General features: G+C 36.3%; 1 protein-coding gene across 1 annotated transcript in view; it reads right to left on the bottom strand.

Moving 5' to 3' along the window:
* Positions 1-425: 425 nt before the first annotated feature.
* Positions 426-27,917, bottom strand: part of LOC138694555 (serine-rich adhesin for platelets-like) — a 264,902-nt gene continuing 237,410 nt past the window's right edge. The window contains exon 2 of the mRNA XM_069818409.1: positions 426-1,851. Within this exon, the coding sequence (XP_069674510.1) occupies positions 426-1,799 (1,374 nt within the window). The 5' untranslated portion in view covers positions 1,800-1,851. The remainder of the gene's footprint in view (positions 1,852-27,917) is intronic.

Raw genomic sequence — 27,917 nt, 5'->3', positions numbered from 1 at the left:
ATTTCGGATGTTATTTCTAATCAAGAAAATCATACGTATCAACAAGTATTATAGCAAATAGTTACGTTGTTGCTTTCCATTTTAAGAAACATATAGGCCTACTAATTTTGTATTTGAAAATATTTTTATGTTTTTCTATTTTGCAATCAGTCGACTACTCGCAAGTACTAATGTATTCTGTTTATACTTTATCAAATATCACATAGGATAAATTAATAACAGAATTGTAAAATTTCACATGCATAATATTCTATTCTTTACACGACAATCATTGGAAAAATGCCAAAGACTTTCTGAATAAATATACAGTACATAGTCTGTAAGAAAGAGAACATTTGACACTGGAAAATTACAGGTAACTCTTACATCCTTCAACCATACATATTATTTTAAGCTCTAGACATATTTCTCCAAGTAAAAGGTACTCACTCAAGAAAGACGTCGCTCTCGCTGCGAGGAAGAATCAGCTTGGGCAGTACGATGGCCTTCTTCCTACGGGTCTTGAGGGTGGTCAAGGAACTGGAGAACTGGAGGAGATCCGGCTGGTGGGGACTATGCGGGGACAGAATGGTGAGTTTGCGGTCCGCCCCCGGGGTGGCCAGGCTCAAGTAAGTGCCCGTTGGGGGCGGGAGCGACAGATGTTGCGGCACGGTGGTGCGTCGCTCACCCGGTGTGATCACGCCTGCGTACAATCCGCGACGCCTCTCCGCGGGCGTCATGCTCGAATCGTCCGCGCCGCCGATTAATTCTTCACCCGACACCGCCTTCCGTTTACCCATCAGTCTTATCTCTTTCTCCAGGTTCTCCAAAGATCTGGCTTCCACAGAACTCGCTACAACTCTCCGCATGTCTCTCTCCGATGACGTCAAGAAGCTATGTCTGTGGGTATGATGTACGTTCCCGCTGGACGAAGAAGCCGTGCTGTTGCTTCGTAAACTTTCCATAGACTTTGCAGTCTCGGATCTGTAAGTTCCACTTGTAGCTGTCAGCCACTGCCGGCCTTCCCTGCCTATGGCCGATGTCTCGACAGATTTTGCAGTTGACAGAGTTCTCGCAGGAGACAGTCCTGGAGCAGAAACATCTGAAGATGTACTTGACATGGGAGACAGAGACCTCGACAAGGTCCTTTTGTGCTGAGCATTCTCGTAGTCTTCTTGTGAGGCCGAGAGGTACATCATTGGAGACTTTGCTCTCGCTACACCTTGATTTTGAGCTATTGTGTCTTTTGTCTGTGACGTTGCCATAGTGACCGTACTCTCCGCTGCCGATATTGCTGAAGTTTCTATAACATCTGAGCCAGACGACAACACATGGGAAGAAATGGATCCATATTTCTGTTTCTCTTGAGCTAAAGCCATAAAGGAACTGTTTGATGCCTGCATCATTTTTGCCGATGAAAATGCTTCTGCTGTTTCTTCTGTAGCGATCCCTAACAGTTCCTGCCCGTTTGGGTTGCTTACAGTATCCGAACCATCTTCTGATGTCTTGTCACACGCTATCATGTGTGTCAGTCTGCCCTGGGGCTTATTTATTGCTGTTTTGGTGCTTGAAGATGAGATGAAATGTTTGAAAGACATGCTCTGTCGACTGGATTCCTCCTGGATGATATTTTTGTCACCCACATCTGAAGTAAACGAAGACACTATACCGGAGGAGATGGTCTTGCTGCTTGAACTTGCCATCGTTGAACGAGATGAATATGACTGCTGCATTCTGGTGGACTGCTGAAACGTGCGGTGTTGCTGTTGCTTCGTCACTTGACCGGATGCAGATTTAACTTCCTCTTCCTCCTCCTCCATGTTTTAAAATTAAGTTGGTTTAAAAAATGTAAAAACGTCAGTGTCAACGGATCTGAAAAATCAAATATAATATATTAACCAGAAGAAGTAGTTCGGAAGTGAAGACTTCTACCTTCACTTTCGATGTGTGAAAGTATTGCAGCTATTGAGAAGAACGTCTTGCAGTGATTTACGTTCAACGCACGAAATCAGATAATCGAAATTAAAATCCGCAAGAACTATGCACATTTCATTTATATGACACTAGAAGTAATGTCGTTTTTCTGAAAGAGATATATTTGAAATTCGCTGAGTATCGTAATAAAATATTAATGAATAAATATATTAATGAAGAATAATAATAATAATAATAATAAAAACAACAACAATAATAATAATAATAATAATAATAATAAGAAGAAGAATAAGAATAATAATAATAAGTCGCTCTTTTCTATTCTTCGTGCTTTGCATTAACTAGGCTTACTGTATGTGCAACTGATAACATATTTCAAAATATATAAGGTAATAAAATCTTCTGCATAATTGCTGCAAATTTCAGAGCGAATTACGTTCTATTATTTCCCCGCGGGGAGATATATTAGGCTTCTTCCATTACTATTTCAAATAATCTTATACAATGCAACAAGATTAGTCCCATTCCATACTATGTGCATTTTAAACTAAGTTAAATGGCAGTCAGAGATGCGAGAAAAAAATACAGAAGAACGCAACAGTTATAACTAGTAGCTAAAATGGATTCCTTAAAACATTCTGCATTCATCTTCAGACTAAAACAGTATCAGATAATAATAATAATAATAATAATAATAATAATAATAATAATAATAATAATAATAATAATAATAAATGTATGAAACTCTACTCGACGTAACGGAGGAGGACAAACGCAAAAATTAAGGATATGAATAAACGAAGTTGTAGGTAAGACCATACTACCAGTTGGCATTTTTGAGATTCGGATGGTACTGCAAAATGTGAAATGGAGTGCGGCCTATGGAAACACTGAAAAAGATGAAGACTGGCGAAAATACATTACAGGAGGTTATACAGTACATTTATAGAGTCTTCAAATCGAACTTACGAAAATATTTTCGGAAGAGGTCTCTACCAGCCCCAAAATTTCATTAGAGTTACAACATAACCTGCGGAAAGTCTCTTTCGGTACTGACTGCGGTACCCAGTTAATGCAAATATTCATAATCATGACAATATATAGTTCTACCCGTGTAGGGACTTGGGTATGCGAAAATTACGTACACTCATGAAACATAATTTTTTTGTGTGTGTGAGACGTTTGTACATCTGTGACACAATGGAAAAACAAATATTATATAAAAGAATGCTTCCCTATAACGCAAGAAAAACAGAAAAATCTCGCACCATATAAAACGCCATGAAAGTCTTAAATTAATGCAGTTTTATTGACAGAAACTTATCAAGTGACCTCTGTGGACAAAATTTCGCGGGAAATATTATATATGATATATTTATTATAGTTCACAGACAAAAAAAGAAAAATATACATACATATAATCATTGAAGCCTTACATTACATAATTTATAATTTACATATAGATATACAATTTTTAATATAATTTCTAAACTTAACTATTTAGTATAAGATGTTTTATCTTGCACTTGCGACTAGTTTTTTGCAAGACTCAACTCATTTGAATATGTTGTTACAATTAGTCTTTGCTCACTTGGCTAAGATGCACTTCACATTTCAATCTGCAATGTGCAACTATCATATATAATCTTCTATTATTCTAGTATTTTTGAAACTTTTGAATATATATGTTTTATTTTACTTATTGACAGTACCATTCAAAAAACTAAACCTTTTTTTCTTATCCAATTTTTTCTCATCCAATTCTAGCTATTTCATTTATTGTGGGAAATATTATAAGAATGTCCTAATTTTACACTTCCCATCAAAAGAATAATATTCTGATTAGTGAAAACCATTCCGTTAAAATGGCTCTGTGTCAGACGAGAATATAAATTTGTTAGATAAAGTATATAACGCGGTAGTTAGGTCTGAAATTATGTATAGGGCAGATATTTGGGGCTAGGGCGAACCGAAAACTTAACAAGGTACAAAGCAACTTTTCAAACAGATAGCGGAATCCTAGGAGAATTCGAGCGCTCTAGAGATAAAATAGAATGCAAGAAAAAAATTTTAAAGTACTACTTCAGGATTGTGCATGGAGATCATACTCTTAGTAGAGCTGTTTGTTATAGGGAGTAACTCGAGAGGAGAGACCAAGTAACCTGAGCAGGTAGATTACGCAGAAGGTTGGAGGAAATAGACATGGGATTTATATACGAGGAAGGTTGCAGAAATAAGTGAAGTGTCTGGCGTAAAGTCAAGAAGCGCCTGAAGGATATAGACAGGCAAATAAGAGAAAAGAATGTAGGGATAAGGTTGCTCTGGAGATCCAAAACAAATTGGGGAACAGAGTTATACCTCTATGGGGGAAGCATAGAGAGCAGGCTGGGCTTAGCCTGGTTTCGTCTAGGAGCGTGGAGGGCACTTCAAATCGTCAATGAAGAGGGTTCGAGAATCTGTCCTCTTTGCGGTAGAGGCGAGACATCACATCATTATGTTGTGGGCGTATGAAGCCACAGAAACTCTGAGGAAGCGATTCCTGCCAGAGTCCTCCATTAGGTCATTAGACCATAAAATTCACAGCGTGTCTCAACTGAGTAGCAGATCGACTAAATTGGAACCCATTAGGATCAGACTTTCAGCACAAAAATATCGACGAGATCAAGGCGTGGAATCACGAAACTGCTTAAACAAAAATCATATACAATTACAACAATACACAGTATTGTGCATCTAGATCGGAGAAAGAATAAAATACAGAAGATACGAGTGTGTGCAGTCTGTCCATGGCGGTTTAATCAAGTAGGTACATTTTAATCTTCTTCTGTAGCGAGGCTCGATTATTTCGAATTTACTATGTTAATAGCGAAAGTAAATGTCATTGTATTACGGAAAAGTAACCCCTCCCCCCATTAGATGTTAGAAATTCCACTACACATAACTAAAAACTGGTGAAGTTTCCAGTCTTAATATTTTTAAGAGATGATAAACTTCTTGGTGTTATTTTTACACTGATTGAATTTTATTACCAAATTAACGAAGGTACAAAGGACTGTACATATTTTATAACAGGCTATCGCCACTGTATACATTACAAAATGTCTTATGATTATATTTCCTTTAGTGTTTGACTTGTCCGAAGATGCAAGGCGTCCGTGAAGATAGACTATGATAAATAATATGTAACGTAGGTATAGCAGAGGAGGCAAAACCTGTGCTGTGACCTTCTCATGTGCCGTAGCTATATCACCAATGAGTATGGAGGGGGAAGATAGATTTTAATCTGAGATGAAATTCCCTATAGGTAGACTCGTATAATATTAACCATCATGAGACAAACTCTCTTTCTGACAGCTCATTCTTTCCCCTATGCAAAGCTCACATGCCAGGTCTCGTCTCCCGACATACACTTTCTTAATCTAGTAAATAGGTTACGACTTAACGCAGTATTGTTCATCGCTAGAGCGGACAGTGACAGTGTGGGAGGTTCCGCTAACAACCTACCCAATGGAATAACTGGTATATGTACACATGTAACAAGTGTACACACAAATGTATGTGTGTTTGTTTGCTCCTGTTATGATTAAGGTGCAGCTTTGGTGTTACGGTTGTGAGATCGAAATTCTCTCGGGCATGGATGTATATCCGTTCTCAATGTGATATTCTGTATTATCCTAGGCAAGGCACTAGCGTCGTACTGACCGTATTTCAGAAGACTTCCGTAATGTGTATCCAAAATTTAGCGTATATATATATATATATATATTACATCATAAGATAAAATATATAATGCATAAAGCAAAATTTCTGGGAGAGAAACAATAAGTAAATAATTTGGAGTATATTCTCCTCTCTGAATGAAGAAAATTACACATTTAATAACTTAAAGCTACAGAAATAGTGATTCTAGAAAATGTGAATGTTTAACCTTACTTAACAGACACAATGGTTAAATAAAAATAATTATCAATTTCCGTTTAACAACGAATGTCAAGAAGAAGAGTTTTTGTTTCATTATTTAATTAGATAACGATGAATTAAGATTATTCTGAAAGCTTCCTTAACTCTGAAGGTGTAGCTTTACAGTCTTACTTTTAATTCAAGATACAATGACACGAAATTTCAATTTTCATAACCGTTGAGGTAGATTTTGCAAATTTGTATACGTAGGCCTATTATGCAGCATTTAAATAAAATCTATACAAACTTTCGTCTCATTTGGTACAAAATTATATGAATCATTAAAATGTTTGTAAATTTAAACAGTGTTTTAAAATCTCTACTCCGCCTACAAATTTCAAACTTTTTGCCTAAAATTTTCTCCATATAATTATAATAATATTCACATTTAAAACCTCCCCAAATATACCTTGCTATTTATGTTTTTCAGATTGATCTTCAAGAGTTAAGAAAACATTATATTATACCTATTAGTTAAAAAATAAAGAGAGGCGAATTGATGTCTAATGGAAAAAAAAATAATATACATTTTTCCCCAAAAATCTTGTGACATCACTAACATATTTTCAATGTTTTGGTTAAAGGAATCGCAGCTCTGGTTATTATAATCATAAACTCAGAACTGTTCCAACTTCACTCTTGCAAGGATTATTAAAGAATATTATATTGTATGGTAGAAAACTATGAATGAATAAATCGTAATGATAGTATTTCTAATCATAATCACCATCATTTATATTCAAGGACTTGTGCTTCAAACCAACGTGTTATCGATCTCTTGATTCTTTCTTCCTTTCTTTGTTACTCTGTTTAACCTCCCCATTTAGTCCAACTGACACTCCAAGGTTGAAGATTCATCTGATCGTACAGTACACTAGACATCTCGCAAATGCGAGCCTTCTTGTTCATGGGATGGGCAAGACAATGGGTCACTACAGAGATATCACAGGTAAATCATAAGTCAAAAGACGAACACTTAGTTCCATAAGCGGAAAATAAAATGTCTTTCATTGCCCTCACCGGAAATGGAATCTAAGGCCGCTTGGTTGGGAAACGAACACGCTACCTATATAGCGAATCCCTTGTTTCTTACGAAACCTTATTAGACATTCATTAAGATGATAATCACAATCGTGTGAGGATTATGAACCGACATTACCCATGCATCATCATGTTGGTGTACTTAGAAAGGAGATCGCTCAGAGTTCTTCCGACGGAGGTGGTTTATTTCAGTCACAATATTTGTCAGCGTTGAGTTACGTGGACCAGCTGTTCACTGTTTGCTGTTTCGTACACAGTGATTTAGTGCTAGTGAGAGGGTACAAGTGAACGGTTTCACACAGTAAATCTGCTCGAGCTATTTGTGTCTCAAGGGCTCGTCAAGCAGCCACGTCTTCTAGCGGCAGGCAGCCTCCTTGTATTGTTTGCTCCGATACCTATCACGCTGTGAACTCTCACGTCCAACATTATTGTTGAGGATTAATATGTACTCAACACTCCACGACTTCTCAGTTCATTGTCACAATTATTGCATTCAATAATGGTGGTGTAAGACTAGCTCAATTCACAGTATTCGGAGTGTATTTGCTTCTCAGCAGTAATTCACTAAGTCTGCATCAGCTACAATCACAAATCCACCCCTAGAAAGTCATCAAATAACGCTAACACAGCCTGCGATGAAGAAACTTCTAAAAACTTTTAGCTCTCCTTTATGTACTTTTATGTGCTGAAGCGAGAAATGATATAAAAATCGTACATCACGTACGATTTTTATACACAACTATATTTTATGTTTTATACAGTGTGATCGAGAAGTCTCTCCGCAGTGCCTATGTAGCCGAAAATCCACTAGACAGAGAATTCAAGTGTATTGGTAGAGCATTCAAGTAGCAGCACTGGCCTCAAAGCATATGATGAACTGAGGATGTGAGGTTGTAAAACCAGAATGAATTGGAGACTGCCAACTTTCTACAGGCTTCTATTCTAGGATTACTTGAACTAATAGAGCTGCGGAGGGACTTTTCGATCGCACTGTATTATTAATATATTACTGATTTTGCTGCAACCATAACCAATGGTCTAATGTTAAATTTCGTATTAAAGAACTGATGAGGATCAGAAACATAATCTAGATGGCTGTGTGATGCAGAGAGTGAAAGTCCTGAAGAGTTTACCAATTTGAAGTCAAATATTTAATGAAATATTTAGGATTACCCGAGGGAAAAGATGAGCTCTTACACTCCAAAATAAAATAAATAAACTTTCTGGCACCAGGAACATTTCTTCATTGGTACAGGAGTAGAGAAGAGGAATTTACGCCCTGCTCTTCATAAGAGGCTGCCTTAGTATACTGCAGTGATATTCCTGATTTGATACGAAAGTTTAACGTTCAGTATGAAGTGGATGAATGGAGACTTTTATTGATTCCTCCAAAAGGAAGCTGAAGGCAGTGATCAGTGCTTTTGCACAATGGCAACAAGTATGATTCGTTACCTGTTGGTCATTCGGTACACCTGAAATAAACTTATGAGAATCTTGAACTGGTTCTTACAAAGATAAAATATAATGAAAATAATTTGATGTTCTATGGAGATCTGAGAGAGTTGTGCATACTTCTTGGTCAGCAGGCTGGGTATACTAAGTTTCCATATTTCATCTGTGAGCAAGTAGCAGTAATTGGGAACAAAAACACTGGCTGTAAAGAATACCTCTTGAACCTCACACAGAGGAAAAGCAACAAACGCAACTTCACTATGAAGAGAAAAAGGCGGTAAAAAGCATTTGACAAGCGTGAGTTGTTAATTATGGCAAATCTAATAGTTTTTGTAAAATATAGGCCTACCTTTAATATTTCCCATATTAAATTCAATATCGCTACATACACATTGCTATAAGTGTCAAAGCATGTTGCGGAAAAGTGGTTACGTGATAGAGAAAATCTGACCTCAGATTTGGATTCAGCACCTCAAGAAACCATAAATGTAGCATAAACCTTTAGAAAAGTTTTATGACCTTTAATTTTGCTGTCCTGGAATTAATAAAGTAATTACTTTCATAACTCTTTCTTACTGGAGACTATATTCAAATTCAATCACGATGTATTGAAATTTGAACAAAAGGATTAAGATTAGCAAGGCAGAGCGAAATGTTCGGATGAAATCTGGCTCATGCACGCTCAACCGCAGACAATATAGGATCTCCTGTCCTACGTATCTGCAGTATGTCGGTCATTCTACTGTATTAGCTGTTTCGGATTTTTCAATTCAAAACGTAATATTGGAAACACGTGGAATCGATAATTTAAAGAGATAGTGACAGAGTATTTACACTGAGGATTGGTTGCTTAGAGTATAGTCCAGCCTCGCTCAATCAATCAGCCCAGTGTAGTGCAGTCAAACAAGCAAGTGAATTAGCCCGGTATAGTCAAGCAATCAGTTCAGCCGAGCTCAGTCAAATCAGGCAGTCAGTCCAATTCTAAAAATCAGCAAGTGAAGTCAATCACTCAGTACACGACAGTAATATCAAGACAAGTCAGTCAAGCAAGACTAGTCAAGTGAAGCCAAATCAGTCAAATGAGACTAGTCGAATCAGTCCCATCAATCGATCGACCAAAGGAATCAACTAGTAAATCTAGCCCAGTCAGAGAAGTCAATGAATTAGTCGGTTCATAAACAGTAAGTCTAGTCCAGTTCAGTGAAGTCTGTCAGGCAGCCCCGTCCAATGAAGTCAGGCAGTCAAGTCATGTCAGTCACTTAAGGCATATCAGTCCAATCCAGTCAGGTCTTATCAGTGACTTCAGTAAAATCAAATCAATCAAGCCCAGCGACACTAACAGAAGTCAGTCAAGCAGACTAGCCAAGTGAAGTCAAGCCACCCCAATTAAGTGAGTGAAGTCAGACCAGTCATGTCAGTCCATTGAATCAACCAATAAATTAGTCAGTTAATCCTATCAAGTCAGACAGATCAATGAATCAGTCCGTTACAGTCAAATAGTTCAGTCAAGGTCAGTAAAATTTTTCAGCAAGTCCAGTTCAATAAAGTCAGTCACTTATTCTCATTCCAGCAAATAAATTCAAGTCATTAGTCAATTCAGTCCAGCGAAGTCAAGATCAGTCAGTCAAGCAGATAGGATTAAGTTAATCAAAACCTATCCAATCAAATCAGTAAACTCTGATCAACAACTCAGTCCACTTATTATTCAATCATTCAAGTCAAGTCAAGTCAAGTCAAATCAATCAATCAGACCACTCCAGTACCAGCGACGGCTTTACGCCATGCTGACAACTCGAGTACAAAATCTCGCAACATGAAAATATCTAGCTAACGTTCGTCCACAACCTTCACACGGATTACTGGACATATCCTCAAAGATAAAAATAATGACGATGACTGTAAATTGCATACAGAAACATGTATGTAAAGTTGACTAAGAAATATCTTAAATTTGTCAACAGGTGATGTAATGAATTGGCATACACAGTTTCGTTATATATATTTAATGAGTACATTGTCCAATAGCTTATTTAACACCAATACTACGACAACTTTCTTAATATTGTGCCTTTTACCCTTTTGTGAAATGAAGTACGAAAAGCTCCGCAATGTTGCAAATTAATCTACGAATATTTTCACATATATACACTTTCCAGCAGAACTGACACAGAAAAATTTAGTTTCTTAAAAATGTTATTAGTATATTTTATGCATTAGAGTCTTCGCTACTAAAACAACGTAAAGAATTTTGCTCGTATTCATACCTAATAATCTTATGCAAGAATTAGGATGTAATTTTTCAATTCTTTTATTAAACAAGAAATGGTACCAAAACAAAGAGCAGGCTTGATTCATAACAATGATCACAAGAAAAAAAAATATATAGCAGAATAGTATGGCTGACGGACATAGTTATATGAAAGTTATTTGAAAATGTAGCTTAATATTACACCTTCACAAAATAAAGCAATAAGCTGTGTAAATACCTAAATTTAGTCCAAGTCACCTAGTGAATAAATATCCCTATAACAAAGCTTATTGGTTATGAAGGTTTCGGTGATGAATAGAATTTTTACGTTTTTCAAATTAGCATTATAAGAGGAACTGTTCTACCACTTCTGTTATTAAGCGTTCAATATTCTTCAAACTGAGTCTAAAGTGAGTTGAGAATTTGAAAACAGGAATTTTGCGATTTTGAAAAAGAAATGTATCTGTAAGAAAGTAATACAATGTATATGATTCAACAAAGCTTTGACTAACATCGATTTGGAAATTTAGACTCTCAATGTTAGTGAGCTCAATCAGATTTTGGGATTCAGACCAAGTTTACAGATTGCACGTTTCTAATTTCTCTAACTATTTTTGCGGATCTTACAATTCACACGAGGAATTTATTGCCTGAAGCTTCATCATACATAACAGGTGCAGCAACCAAGACGAACTAGAAGTTAGAATCAGCAACAGGTACAACACAGAAGATTAATCTGATATTAGAATCAGCAAGTTGTTCCAAAACTTAACTATATTAACTCTTCGAAAATAGTGACCACTTTAATTATTTTTAATTATTTAAAGAGGAACTGCTATTTACACGCTAATGAATACACTTCATAATTTTTGCTTTTGCAGTCAGTTTATATGATTAGTAATGTTCTCTAAATGAAAATAAATTTGTCCTTGATCTTCGGAAGACAAGAACACATGTTGTGCTACGAAATGGCTGCTCTCTTAACATCTGAAGTTGGTCAATGGTTCATTGTGGCGCTACAGCCACTATACAACTGAGATTGATGGTCATGTAATTGAGGGAATTTGTTACAATGTAGAGGAAGACGTCAGGATAGGACTTGCGAGGTGACCTATGTTATAATTCAAGCAGGAACTCTATAAATACAGATAGCGGTTCCTTAAAGCAGAACATAGCGTGCCAGCCACGCTGAGCTGTATAAACGGACAACAATAGGTATTGTGACTTCCATAGTGTTGAGAGTTTCAATACCTAGCCAGACAAGAGCATGGATGAAGAGGTTCAGCATATTAGGCATTGTTATAATTTATGTTGATGGTGGTGTTGATGATAATGATTACAATTCTTTCTAATACTGAAAGAATGTAACACCTGGCAGATCACGGGCTTCAAATGACTGCAGATCCGGTTTAGAAATCCTTCGATGGAGATGGTGAACAAAGCCAAGGTTCTGGAGGATCCTTCTGGAAGTTATCCCATTTTCCCTCCATCAGTCCACCACCACTCACCGTTTCAATATTCTTTACCATGAAGAGACTTAGTACGCTTCAAGGTGGAGAGGAAAAAACATTCTAGCGGGACTCCATCGCAATCTTCAGCCTATACGACAGAATCATAACATCATAATAGCTGAGTGATGATCTCTATAAAAGTTCAGTAGTTCGGACTTAATTATTTTTTTAGTTATTTAACAATGCTGTATCAACTACTATGTTATTTAGCTTCGATGGGATTGGTGATATTGAAGATTGCATTTGGCGAGATGGGCCCGAGGATTGCCATATATTACCTCACATTCACCTTACGGTTTGGGATAACCTCGGAAAAAACCCACCAGGTAATCAGCCCAAGACAGAATAAAACCCACAAACGAGTGCAGGTAAGCGCCTCAGCCGACTGAGCTACGCCGGTGGCTAACAATCATTTCTAAATATAGGAACACTAAGACACAATAAGTCAAATAGAGTTTCCAATGCTAGCCTTCGGGCTATTCCTCCATATCAAATGGAAAATAATAACTGAAATGGAGTAGTAGTGTTACTACGAAACTAGTATATTCAAGTTCAAATCTAACCTAGAATTCTGATCGATATTTTATTCAGAGATTTTTCTTAGCAGATATAAAAGCAGAAATTTTGTATAATATGACTTTAATCGTCATATAACAAGGAGAATAATATATCTACTTGCTGATCTACATGTATTTTGAACCTTATGATGAGCCCACACTTATGGGAATGTCAACCGTAAACAATATTCATATTTCAAGTTTCCAAATGCTAATTCATTAATAAATTAGAATATTTATTTATTTAAATATTTATTTATCTATTTATTAATTCATTCCATTTATTTATTTATTCAATACATTAGGTTTTCACTATATTAGCATTCTAGCCCGAAAAAGTTTAGTTAAGTTATACAAAATATTTCCAGATTGAAGAACGTTAATTCAGTACAATAGCATTAATATAGAGTAAAATACAGATAGATAGTGATAACATATATAAATATAGAAAATGCAAAAGTACATGGGGATTAAACTTCAATTTTAAGCTAAATTAGCTTAAGAAAAGAGAAAACAAATATTTAATCTAATTTGTTTCCTAAATCTAAGTGTGTTAAATGTACTTAGTTCAGGGTAAGCTCTATTTCAGCAAGAGCAATATATGAATGTGAGTTAAGAGAAAAATAAAATAGACTAGAACATTAATGCGAGAGCTGTGATACGGTGTCGCGGAACTATGATGATCCGAGAGCGCGGAAGAAGCTGTATAAGTAGCATCGATTTTCAAGTCGTTATATTTCGTAAACGAGGAAGAAGCGAAAGCTACAGGAGAATGGAGAAAGTTACATAAAGCAGAACTGCACGCACTGTATTTTCACATAACGTAATTAGGAATATTAAATCCAGACGTTTGAAATGGTCAGGGCTTCTAGTAGGCTACATATTGGTGAATCCAGAAATGCATGTAGACCTGAGAGAGAAGAGGTTTGGGGAGGTTGAGACGTAGATGGGAGAATAATATTAAAATTGATTTGTGGAAGGTAGAATATGCAATTAAGGACTGGATTAATCTTTGTAAGAATTGAGACTGATGGCGGTGTTATGTGAGGGAGGCAATGAACCTCCGGGTTCTCTAAAAATTAATTTGTAACTATTGTATTACTATTATCATTAACGATGCTCTCAACTTCTGGAGGAAATTATGCTAATACTAACTGTACCGTTCTTTAAAACCTATCGTCCTCGGTCAGAATTGAACCCACGTTCATCTCGGACCTAACGGCTAGCATGCTAGCCACTAGGCCCTGAGGACGACTAATTATGAATAAGCTAAGAGGTGTATGTATAGAGGACACGTTTTGTAATACTAATTTTCGTGTGCTGATCGATAACTACTTACAATAAGCTTAATTGACGTAGGAAGTCATTAGCAGTGTTTACTCAAGTGGACACCAAGTCTCACGCTAATTTAAGATACATCGCCTGAGGTCCGGTCTGTACTAGAGTCCGTGCGGAATTTAATTTCATGAAGCAGTTCATTGCACAGAACTAAAAGTAAATAATGTGATTAAAAGTTGTTGCATGCCTGCGCAGGATAAAATGCCCAAAGGTGGAATCTAAAATAGACCATAAAACCCCAATGCCCTCTACCATTAAACCTCGTTTCGTGATAACAAGAGAAGCAGCGTGAACTCCATAACATACTGCATTAGTTTTGCTCAAATGCGTACATAAACGAGAAGCAATTATTACTTCATCGTAGGAACAATATCATCATCACACAAAAAGCAGAGTCCGTTTAGCTCACAATTTAATTATTTCTTTCTAACGAGTTATTAAACAACGCTGTATCAAATACTATGTCACGATGAAATTAGTGTTAGAGGCAGTAACTGTGGCTAAGACAATCGCGCACCGGTGGGAGGATTGGAAATGAACGCCATTATTGATGGAATTTCAATTTCAATGGATCCGTGGAACTCATCGCATCGGAAGTTTTCCGTGTAGATCTTTTTCAAAACAAATGTTTCAGTAGTTCTTACGCAACTTAAGTTCTGACAATATTTCAATGTGGGTCGACATGGGAGAGTTCTTCAGCATCAAAACATAAGTCAACAGGAAGGCCAATGTTTTTTTTTTATTTTATTTTATTGGGTTATTTTACGACGCTGTATCAACATCTAGGTTATTTAGCGTCTGAATGATATGAAGGTGATAATGCCGGTGAAATGAGTCCGGGATCCAGCACCGAAAGTTACCCAGCATTTGCTCGTATTGGGTTGAGGGAAAACCCCGGAAAAAACCTCAACCAGGTAACTTGCCCCGACCGGGATTCGAACCCGGGCCACCTGGTTTCTCAGCCAGACGCGCTGACCGCAGGCCAATGTTACGCGATACCTCAAGACATGGTAGGCAGCACAGTGCTCAACTTCAGAGTCAGGCTCTAGGAGTCCATTAGAAAAAATTGACGGCATTTAGAGGATGAAATTGTCAAAAACTAATTTTGTTCTTTTGCATCAATAAATGACAATAATGCCTCTTTTCGACAAAAGAATAAAAATAATCTTACGGAAGGTCAAGAAACGCCTGAAGGATATATACAGGCAGATAACACAAGGGGACTATAGGGAAAAGGTTGCTCTGGAGATTCAATCAATGATAAAACATTTTGGGGAACCGAGTTATACCTCTATGGAGGAAGCAGAGAAGGCAGACTGGGCTTAACCTGGTTTCGTCTAAGAGCTTGGAGGGCACTTAAAATCGTTAACGAAGAGGGAGCGAGAATATGTCCTCTTTGCGGTAGAGGCGAGACATCACACTATATTTTATCGGAGTGTGAAGCCACAAAAGCTCTGAGGAAACGATTCTTGTCAGTGTCCTTCATTACATCTAGCAGGGAGTATTTGGCAACATACGATATATTACATAACGCTAAATTCTGTGAGAGTGTGGGAAAATTTATGGAAAAAGTTCGACAGCTGAGGGTGGAAATGGCTGAGGGGGAGGGAGTCGAGGAAATAAGGGGAACAGTTACTTATTAGTGTTGTAATGAGCGAATAAGGTATTTAGGGGTTAATGTTCTTTTTGTATTTATTGTTTTTTTCTATTTGTGTTTTTTTATGTATATGCTTTTTATGTCTTATCTTTATATTGATTATTTTGATTATTTATTGCAGTGTCAATAAGGAATTGGTTTATATATTTTTTTTTTCACTGTGTTTTTTTATTTTTATTATTTTTGGGAAATTTGGTATGAAGTTGGATTAGTTGTAATTGTGATAATTAATTATAACGGTAGAAATAATAACAATTATTGTTGTTTTACTCTTTTGTTATTAGTAGTATTATTTTTGTTTTCTTTGAAGATTGAAACTGTGCATAGTTATAGCACGAATGGCCGTACGGGCTCGTGCGAAGGATCTTGTGTGCATGAGTTTATATAATTGTGTATCAATAAATATACTTCATTCATTCATTCATTCATTCATTCATTCAATTACAACTGTGTCGTCTTATTTTAAAAAGTCAGATCTTTTTGCCGGACCCTTTATGTCCCTATCACTAAAACATTCTACAAGTATAGGGATTACTTTAAATTTAAACGTGTTACTAACATCATTATTACAATTATTATAATTATTATTATCAACCTCATCCTTGTCTTTACTTAATTATCGTGTTGAATTCGTAATTTGTTCCAAAGAATTATCATAGTCTTGAAATAGCACCGTCATTAAAGCTAACAAAAATAACAGGTTTCCGAGACTATTCATTTTGTCTTCAGGTTTCCTAAAGGAAAGACAAATGTTGAGACGACCTCTAGAATAAATAGACCACTGGGCTACAATTTGGCTAGTTTCCATATTGAGGAATACAGTACACTTCAAGTGTTCACTTTTATACAACGGAACTTCTATCTCAATAACTAATACTCCTAAGTTCGCAAAAATTCTACAGTTCGAATTCTGATATGTGAACAGCTCATTTACGTCTTGGTTTTGAGATCTAATGGCGGTGAATATTACCCAAAGATAGTTACAACTGGGGTGACTCCTATTGACTTGGTGAACGTGGCGGAAGAGTACGGCTTAAGACAATCAGAAAAAAAAAACACAAGTCAGAGTAAAACATCCAGTTCCTGCGTGTTTGTATCGTAAAATAAAAGAAACCTCGTGAGATCTATGTCTCTGTCTCAGTGACCGAAACTCTTGAGTTTGTAAACAAGTTTATGAAAGTTCGGCCTTGCACAGCTGTGCTCACAAGATGTTCTGTTCCCTTGCCAGTTTCTTGACTGAACTGCGCTCGCAATGACCGTGCTTAATGTCTTAACTGCTGACACCTGCTTGGCGCCGTATAGCTAGTCACGTGAGAAGAGAAAAATTCCGAATTGGAGAATTTCTCGATCTATTTCTAGAAACAGAGTTCATTAAACAACGAGTTATTTTGCTCCTTGTATGTCAGTTCTAGGATTCATGCCAAATGTAAATGTCGTATCTATATGTGATTGTCTGAGAACTATTTTAATGCCGTTAATATCTTCTGACAACTGAATACTGTAGGAATAATAAATATACATAATATGAAGAACATATTTTGTAAATTCTTACAGAAGGCATTAGGTAAGAAAATGAAAGAACAGAGAAGTTATTCCAGTAGATCAGATTTTATCTCTTGTATTGCGTACTCGAGGTACTACTCGTCCGTTGTAAATTGACTGGCGTTGATTCCACGAACTAGCAGAGTGAGTCATCCACCTCTACGAATGCTTTGATTCCCTCAATGCCCGCGCTCCCTAATTGCCTCCGATGTCTTGTATACAACTATAGTGGCGACATTAGCGCTCAGAGGTCATGTAACATGGAACGCGTAGTATATACCGGTAATAACCCGCCTGTTTTTAATTTAAAAAAAATTGCTATGGTAATTATGTGTTAAAACTACGTAAAGGCACGATAAAATATGACTGTTCGTTATATTTTTCAAATATGCTTGACATTTGTTATTGGAACTGACAATGATTGTATGTGCGAGTAATGTGTATTGAGTACATTAGTTTTAAATAATTATTTGCACAGCAAACAGTTCAGTTGCTCATCAGGATAGTCTAAGGAGTAGGCTAATATGTAAGCTGTTAGTATGAAATTAAGTTTAGCTATAGTTTACACGTGCTAAATAAGTGAACAAAATGTTCATCTTCTTTTTCCAAGTTAGAAGTGTGTCAACGGCATTAATTCATTGAGAGGCAGGTGACCAAAGTTCCTGCCAACGCTTTGGCAATTGTCCCAAAGGTCTTCAGATTTTCCTGTCATAACGATTTGGGGAAGGTGATCATCAGGCATTCTTAATACACGATCTCTATATTATTTTCTTCTTAATTTTATACACTTTTACCACATATTGAATTTCACAATTATTTCTGATAACTTCATTATTCTGCCTATCATATTATAAAGTATAGTCTGTGATGTTTCGAAGTGTTTTCATTTCCGTTACTGACAACATTTATTCGGTCCGTTTCGTTTCTGCTATGGTTTCTGTGGCATATGTTAAAAGAGATCTTACGTGTGTTTTATATATTCTGGATTTGTTTTTTATGTCCGTATATTTGTTTCCCCAAATCACATCTCTCAAAAATCCTGACACAGTGAATGCCTTTATTCTTTGTGCACTCACCACTTCAATCTAGTTTTAGTGTTTTGTAATCCCTTATCGAGATGGAAAAAGCTTATCACTTGTTCAATACTTTTATTGTGGACTGCTGGTTTACATCTTAACGGTTCTATAGAGGTAGTCTATGATTTACATTTTAGTTGATATTGTAGTATTAAATTATTTAGCAATTAATTGAAATTTATATAACAATCTCTGGAGGTGTCCTTACGTTGTCAGTATTAGAATATTCTCTTTTTTCGATTTATCAGTAGATAGGTAGTCCATATTATTTGTTTAATGTACTGTAGGTATACAGTATAGGCAGTGCCAGCGTTTCTGGCGCGTGTCCTTGAGTAAAAAGCCAGTCAGTGAGCACTTGTTGCTAGTGCAGCTGAGAACGGTACCACTCAACACGTCACGTCAGCAAACTGCCTACTGAAGGATGCATTGGAAGGAATGGTGAACGGGAGAAGAGTTTGGGGCAGAAGAAGATATCAATTGATAGACGAAATTAAGATAAGTGGATCATATGCGGAGACTACGGCAGAAAATAGGAAATTTTGAAGAATGCTGGGTTCGCACTGAAAGACCTGCACTTGGGCAGAACACTTATGTATGTATGTATGTATGTATGTATGTATGCATGTATGTATGTATGTATGTATGTATGTATGTATGTATGTATGTATGTATGTATGTATGTATGCATGTATGCATGCATGCATGCATGTATGCATGTATGTATGGTGTACCAAAGACGACTACGGACGACTAAAAAAACTACTGCTTCGTTGGTGACATGAATGACAAAAGAAAAACGTTCGCCATTGTATAAACAATTTTTTCATATGTCCCAAATGTATGATACTAGACTTTCAACATAATTTTCCTTCTAAAGGAGGTCATGTAAAGACAGAGGAACTCATCTTCTTCAGCCGTGTTTTAACTCGAGAACTTCGGGTAGACCGTCAAACATGACGACCAATCATCGAGCTGACTAGTTTGAGGAGGTATTTCCAACAGAGAATGCACAACAAAAGTAGGCAATTAAGGTAATTTCAACATTTATTTTGCCTACATCATCCGTGTGCTATTCTGACCGTGTTCAATTGTTTTGCATTCAGTATGGTTAGTTGCACGCTCTTCAATCCTCATAGCCAATAAATCGATGCATCACCCATTATCTGAACCCATCGACGTAAATCTGAATGTCATGCATCTGTAATTACGAATGATATTTTACGAGATTAATGAAAGCAGATATCACAGAAACAAAAATACACGCGCACCAATCGATACACAAAACACCAACAAAGAACCGAAAGGATCCAGGATTATTTCGATCCAGCTTCTAGTTAATACGTAAGTGCACATAATATTAGTGCATTGCATACATGTGAGATACTGCTTGATTGTTAAGTCTATTTTAATATAAAAAGAATGCCGAGATTATCGAAGGAAGAAAATCAGAAATGGGAAGAAAGGGAAATAAGAAAAATAGGAACGGAAAATGAAAAAAATAAAAGGTATCAGAAAAATAAAAAAGAAAGAGAGAAGAGAAAGGAAGGAAGAAAATACAGGTGGAATGATTAGAAGAGACACGGGAAAAGAGACATATTTAGAAAAAAAAACAAAAGGAAGAATGGAACAAAAAACAGATATACTCGCAGATGGTGTTTCAGAATTATGAGAATATTTTCATTATAATTTTATTATTAAGTAAGTATTAATGATCCGATAACTTGATGCGTATAAATTAAGATTCTCTCAATTTTATTGGATCATTATAAACACTAAATATGAGAGTCCCTTGTTACACGGCATACATCAAAGCGAGAGTCAAATTCTTTTCGCACTCTGTCTCTGCTTATGGATGTAAATGTAGCAATAACCCGATGTTTTTTTCGTTCAAAGTCTTGGGTCAAAGGTGGCACATGAACTGCATTCTTCACATACCACAAAGAAAGAAATTATATCAAGTCCGGTGACTTGGGAGGCCGAGGGCGATAGGCTACAACAGAGGAAGTAACGCGTCCAACCCAGCACTGTGACAGACGGTCGATTAGGAAATATCTACGAAACAATTTTTGCACCATTTTATTGAATTTGTTTTTTAAGCTGCAGAAGTGTTGGAAAGAAGGGCAAAGAAGAAGAAAAATACACTAAAAAGAAGAATTAACGTCAGATAAATGAATTAAAAAAAGAAAGCTTCAAATAAAAACAAGAAGGAAATAAGAAGGAAGATGAAAAGGAAACCAACACACAAAGAAATAAAAAGAGAGAGAAAAAATAATAATAATTAAGAACATCAATAAGAAACAAACGTAAAGAAGAGAGAGAAATGGGAGTAAAGAAGACTAAGAACATTAAATATATCGAAGTAACAGCAGAAAGAAAGAAATAAAGAAAGAAAGAAAGAAAGAAGAACTGGTAGAAGAAGACATGGTGGAAGATATTTTAATCACTTTTTGATTAAACGCTTACGTTTAGTTGTAGCACTTGATTTTTATTCTGTAACGTTTCTTTGCAACTTTATAGAATGTAAGACTCAAATTGATCATTCGTCGTCTTTGTTTCTACTCAGAATCTCTTATTACTATTTCACTCATGTTTTCACTCACTCTCGCGCTAGTGTAGATACCCAGTTGAAATCGATGAATAGTTTATGTCCACGCATTAAGTAGACATTAGGCAGGGAATGAATGCCACGCACTGAATAATGAAATGAGCAATGCAGCTCCATAGCGCGGAACGCTGCTGCCGCGAAACTTCTGAGTGTAAACAAAACTTAATGCTTTTTTTACTGGGGTCAGTATGCAAACATTAAAAAAGTAACTTTATTCGGTTGTTTAACGATTATGTTATCTATCGTCGGTGGAATTGGTAATATCCAGGTGACATTACACTAGATGAAATCGAAAGTTCAGGTGGAAGACTCGACACAAAGTTGGGGGAAACATTAGGAAAACCGGACCAAGTGGTCACCAAAAACGGGATTCGACCTATCACTTCAGAGCAGCAAAAATGAATAATATAAAACTGTAATACCATCTCGGTTCTATACACAGGTTGTGTGAAAAAAAATTATGGTGTATTTAACTACGCTCGTAACTGCAGAGGTTATATCAGCATCGCTGGTGTGCCGGAATTGTGTCCCGCAGGAGTTCTTTTACATGCCAGTAAATCTACTGACATGAGTCTGTCGCATTTAAACCGACTTAAATGCCATCGACCTCGGCAGCGACCAAACCAGCAACCGCGAGCATAGAAGACCAGTGCTATACCAACTACCCTACCGAGGGCGACAGTTGTGTGGATGTTAGATACCCGTTCACATGGAGAGTGTTGTACAAATTCCGAAGTAAAAGTTTTCAGAATGTCAGAAAAGACGAGATGTTTTGAGCCATCCGCCTTACAGCTCTTACGTTGTCAACAGTGGATTTTATTTTTTCGGACCCTTAAAGAAAGCCCTGAAGGGGACAGATTCTGTACAGGTGATGAAGTGAAGGCCGCATTCCTGAAATGGTTGAAGAATGGTTGTTATTTTCCTTTATTTTTCATATTTTTTGCTCGCTATATCTCATACTTCTCCACATAATGGTACGCTGTGTGAATACAGTATATACGGAGACTACTTCTAAGGAAACCTACCATATCCAAATATCCTTAAACTTATACCGTTTTATATATCTTAATATTTTTTTTTAAATCAGCTCGAAACGTTTCATTTTATCATTGCTAGTAGTGTATGCTTCAGTCAGCCTTTAGACAAATAGTGCAAGTAGCAGCAAATCTGCCCTCATAACCTTATACAGAGATTGCCATGTTCAGGTAGAGATCTAAAGAAAGAAGGAAGAAAGGATTTTCCATTAATGGAAAAATTACATGTCTAATTCTTGCAAAAAGTTAAGGAAGCCAAGGAAATGTTCAAACTTGTAAAGAAGACGATAATTAAGTAAGGAATATGAATATGAAGCACGTTAAAGGTAAAACTCTCCAAACTTTTATCTTAAAAACAGAGAAACTTTTGAAGATAAATACAAGTGTAGAAACAAAACTTAGTTTGCAAACTTGTGCAAAAAATTTAGAATGCTGCTTAAGAAGCAAGTTCGCAAACTCAGCTATGCTGATTGGGATTTGGAAACAAAGAACGTTTGAATATAAGAAATACATATTTGAATTTGTATGTGATCTTTATAATTTAGTTTAATTATTCACAAAATATTTTATTAATAACAATTTAAAATTAGGATATTTTAAATACTACAATGGGCCGTTAAATGTTAAGGTTGTGTTAATTGTTAAGTGTGAGAATAGTAATAATATGTTTTCGATAGCAGATAATTACTTCTAATATTCAACCATGCTTTACATTACATTAAACGATATCCTGATTATGATGGTGTCAAGTGTGTCAATAATAACTAATATTATGAAAATTTGTTCTTTAAAATAGCCCACTTAAAGTTGTAGAATAGCAGTCGAATTTTTCAACTACAGAGATCATTTATTCAACGCCCAAATTCAACGGGTGCGAGAAATACACGAGACATTTTACCATGAGTGCTTTATCACACATTATTTCATTTTTCACTCGGGATGAATCTTCTGGAAGGATTTTAACCACCCATAATATTCTTCACCGTCGTGTTGGCCGAGTTTGAAGTAGCGAACCTCAGATCAAAAGACTAGCATTGTTACCACTACAGCATGAAGTAAATAGTAATAATAATATAAAAAAAGTAAAAATCTTACTTCAAGTATTCTTGAATGTTATATTTAAATTCCTTTATAGTCTCATAATTCGTTGAGAGATTTGTGCTAAAAGGACGAGAAATAGAACACTAAATACAAATGGCTATATTTATTTGAAGTAAGATCTAAAAAAAGTACAAGTCTCCAGGTATCGATAAAATTACAGAATTAATACAAAAGGGTGAAAGCGCATTATCTAGCGAAATTTATAACCTTGTACTTGGTATTTGGGAAAAGAAAATTGTACCGGAACAATGGAAGGAGTCCATAATTGTACCTATCTTTAAAAAGGTGGAAAAGACTAACTGCATTAACTTTCTCCTGACGTCGTACAAAATTTTGTCTAATATTCTTCTGAGAAGATTAACTCCATATGTAGATGAAATTATTGGGGATCATCAGTGTGGGTTTAGACGTAATACATCGACTATTGATCAGATGTTTTGTATTCGAAAGATATTGGAAAAAGAGTTGGGAGTGTAGGGATTCACTACATCAGTTATTCATAGATTTCAAACAGGCATATGACTCGGTTAAGAGAGAAGTTTTATATAATCTTATTATTGAATTTGGTATTCCCAAGAAACTAGTTCGATTAATTAAAATGTAACTCAGTGAAACATACAACAGAGTCCGTACACGTCAGTTTCTATCTGATGGTTTTCAAATTCACTACGAGCTAAAACAAGGAGATGCGCTATCACTTTTACTTTTTAACTTTGCTCTAGAACATGCCGTTAGGAATGTCCAGAATAAAAGAGAGGGTTTGAAATTGAACGAGTTACATAAGCTGCTTGTCTACGTAGATGATGTGAATATGTTAGGAGAAAATGCACAAACTATTAGGGAATAGGGATTTTAATTGAAGCAAGTAAAGAAATATGTTTGGAAGTAAATCCCGAAAAGACGAAGTATATGATTATGTCTCGTGACCAGAACAAAGTATGAAATGGAAATATAAAAATTCGAAATTACCTTTGAAAAGGTGGAAAAGTTCAAATACATTGGAGCAACAGTAACAAATGAAGAGTCCACTGCAAGAATGATGGATGTCATTTGGAATACATTTTGCAGGAGAAGCAATTGAAAGTTTGAAATGCTTAGCGCTCAAAGCTTAACTGAGATTTTCCGATCATTACTGGACAATGACTATCAGTATTTATGCCATGTAACTCTCTATGTACATTCTATATGTCTTAAGCTATGCATTGACAGTCTTGGGTCACTTTCAACAAGAAAGTGACATCCATCATTCTTGCAGTGGACACTTCAAATATAAATGACACTCGGGACGAAATTCAACGCAGAATACATATGAGAAATGTCTGTTATTATTCGTTTGAGAAGCTTTTGTCATCCAGCCTGCTCTCAAAAATGCTAAAAAATGTTAGAATTTATAAAATACTTATTTTACAGATTCTTCTGTATGGCTGTGAAACTTGGACTCTGATTTTGAAAGCGGAACAGAGGCTAAGAGTGTTCGAGAATAAGGTGCTTAGGAAAATATTTGGGGCTATGAGGGATGAGGTTACTGGAGAATGAAGGAAGTTACAAAACGTAGAACTGCATGCATTTTATTCTCCACCTGACATAATTACGAATATTACATCTAGACATTTGAGATGGACAGGGCATGTAGCACGAATGGTCGAATCCAGAAATGCATGTAGAATGTTAGTTAGGAGGTCGGAGAGAAATATACCTCTGGGGAGGCCGAGATGTGGATGGCAGGATAATATAAAAATGGATTTGAGGGAGGTGGGATATGATGGTGGAGACTGGACGAATCTTGCTCACGATAGGGCCCGATGGCGGGCTTATATGAGTGCGGCAATGAATCTTTGGGTTCTCTAAAAGCCATTTGTAAGTAAGTTATAAGTATAAAGTCTATGTTCGTCCTCTATTAATACAAAAACATGAACTGATCTTGTAAAACGATTTCTTACACTAATACCATTCGATTTTGGTCGCTTTGAAAACGTTTACCTCATAGACGATAAGCTCATAGTGTGAATGAGTCTATCCCTATACACAAAGATAATCCGGATATAAGTATTATCAACTTCTAAAAGTTCATTATAATCCATAGAGGAGTTGCAACATATTTAAAAACTATATACTTATTCAGATGTACACTTAGCGGCAAAAAGAATGGGCCGACTCTTGATCGATAGAAATGCTAAGTTCTATCGCGCGGTTCACTCGTATAAACGTAACCCAGTGCAAGGCATTGCTGTGGTGTCTCTTCATTGAAAGTCGTCCGTCTATAATGTAATAAACCTTACGAGCAGTGTGTGGCCCAGTGGTAAGAAGTCTGACATCCGTGCCAGAGGTTGTGAGTTCGCCTCCTGGTACGGTAAAATTATTATTTTTTTTATTGTAACTTTTACTTAATTTATTAGTTTAAATGTGAAATAGCATTTGTTAACAAACTTCGTTATGCCTGCCTTGTAAAAATGTGGGCTATTAATAGGTGAGACTTGGTCTGTATGAACAAAAATACTTGTCTCACATCCTAAAAAAACGGACGCATATCAAACACAAATAAATAATTAAATTAACAAAAACAAAACAATTTCTTAATATATTAACAAAACAAGGCTGTGGTGGGGACTAGCATCTCGTCCACAAAACACCTGCGTCAACATCTGCCCTCATTCTGCGCGGCATGGAGTCCACAAGATTATGGAACAGGTCTAAATTCTTGGCCATCTTCTCCCTTGCATCTAGAACTCTGTCCCACAATTCCTCAGGTGTCCGAACGGGTGGTTGTTCTGCCCAATTAGAGCGTAGGATCCTTTTGACTGCAGCTCACAAATTTTGAAACGGATTCTTATCTGGTGAATTTGGAGGCCAGTCGACTGGGTCGACATCAAGCCTCCTCGTAAACCATCTTTGAATCCGGTTGGCGGTGTGTAGTCTATCGGATGATTATCCTGCTGAAAGAAAAGTGTTCCTTCTGGATATCGTTTTCGGGTGGAAGGGATCATTACATTTGCCAAAATGTGTTCGTAGACTTCTGCCGTAAACAGACCGTGGATGCGTTCTAGAAGTCCTGCCCCATCGTATGACATCCATCCCCAACACGTGACCCTCACGCGAAGCGTATCGGTGGTCATTCATACAATAAACTAGGGCAGTACTATCATTGCTATTGGAGAGAATTACCTCGTCGGAGAAAATGACATTTCTCCAATCAAAGTCCTGTCTGAGAGTAGCATACACAAAATGTTACTGGAGACAATTGCCTGGTCGGAGAAAATGACATTTCTCCAATCGAAGTCCTGTCGGAGAGTAGCATACGCAGAACAACCTATGCGAACAGGGCAATGATTATTGTTTCTGTGCCATCTTCAAGCGTAATGACGAGACAGAACGTTATATTAACATATAGCAGTATTGCTTGAAAGAGAGAAGGAGGTTTATTATTATTAGAGTTTGGGCATATTCTAAGATATATCGCCACATAATTGTAGCTTTGCGAGACACATATGATGGCAAATTTGTAATAAAAAAAAGAAGATTGGGGGAGATTCGAACCTTGAGCTACTACTACTAACTTGTTCAATATACCAATGCCGCAACAACTTACGCTACTGCAACTGTTTACGTCAGTTCGGCATAATACATGGTTTTCCTGTTCATATTCGCTCCGGTCGATTTTGTATTTATCAATTTTATTACTATTTCACTCTTCAAGGGCACTGATGTATCTAAATTCAACCCGCCGTTCGATTTTATTACATATTTTAGCCTCTTAAACAAAATACAGCAAATTTAAATGGTTTAATTATGTGTTACCTAGTGAACTACGGCGTTGACGAGACGAGCATGCGCAATGTATGTCTCTGGAACTTAGAAATTGTCGGCCGGCCCATTCTTTTTGCCGCTAATTGTACTTTGACATAGATACGAAATTGATTCGTGCATAATACATGCGAAACGACAGGAATTTAATACAAGACTGGTTCCACTAGTCAACACAGCGACATGCATATCGACTTTGAGGTGCTGCTGTTGCTAGGTTACATGGAATTCGCCGCAATAGTTAGCGCTGCCATCAGTCATTCAGTCAGTAAGCAGTGGTGGAGAAGGATATTCCTGTGTAAGGTGTTCTTTCATTAAAAATACATTTAATTAGTTGAAATAATCCTCCATGTTAAAAATTGCTTCACTGAGATGATTTACAGAATTATTAAATTTAGCGATCTTTTTTTTTCAGTGTTGGTGACCTTCAGAAGTAGCAAGGTGCAAGTGAAACCGTATGACGCCACATGGTATGATTTCGAGTCTCGTTATGCGTGTTTGCTGTGTCGACCAGTACTCACATAAAGATCGATAAATAATAATATTATTATTATGTATAGGATGTTCTCATGTGCTTGTATGTATTATGCTTACAATTTTTAATTATTTGAGTCTCACAAATGAAAAATAGTTCTCTACTTATTCTCTTAACAGTACAATGCGTTTAATACAAAATAGTAATAGTAATAATAATAATATTATTATTATTATTTTATTATTATTATTAATCATATTTAATCACCCTACTTTTATCCTTATCAACATACATTGTCTGCGCTTATTTATTTCGAAATAGGCACGTAAATTAAAGGCATATCTAGATTTTAAAACTGTCAGTGTCTTTCACAAATGTTTTGTATTCTGACACTCTGAAATAAACCAACATGTATCACACGAAATTACATAATTGACGTTCATTATTTTCTTGTTTGTAGTGTCCTTGTCTTTAATTATTCAGAAGCTCAGGCAATTGTTTATGTTTTATAATTGCATTTTCTGAAACTGGTCGAACTCAATTAGGTTTTATGGTGGCCTAAAAACAGAAATGAGAAAAACGCTAATCAAAACACTCTGGACGTT

Source organism: Periplaneta americana, chromosome 2 (genome assembly GCF_040183065.1).
Source record: "Periplaneta americana isolate PAMFEO1 chromosome 2, P.americana_PAMFEO1_priV1, whole genome shotgun sequence".
NCBI lineage: Eukaryota > Metazoa > Arthropoda > Insecta > Blattodea > Blattidae > Periplaneta > Periplaneta americana.
The sequence above is the reverse complement of the archived record's forward strand: the minus strand, read 5'-3'. Positions and strand labels throughout refer to the sequence as shown.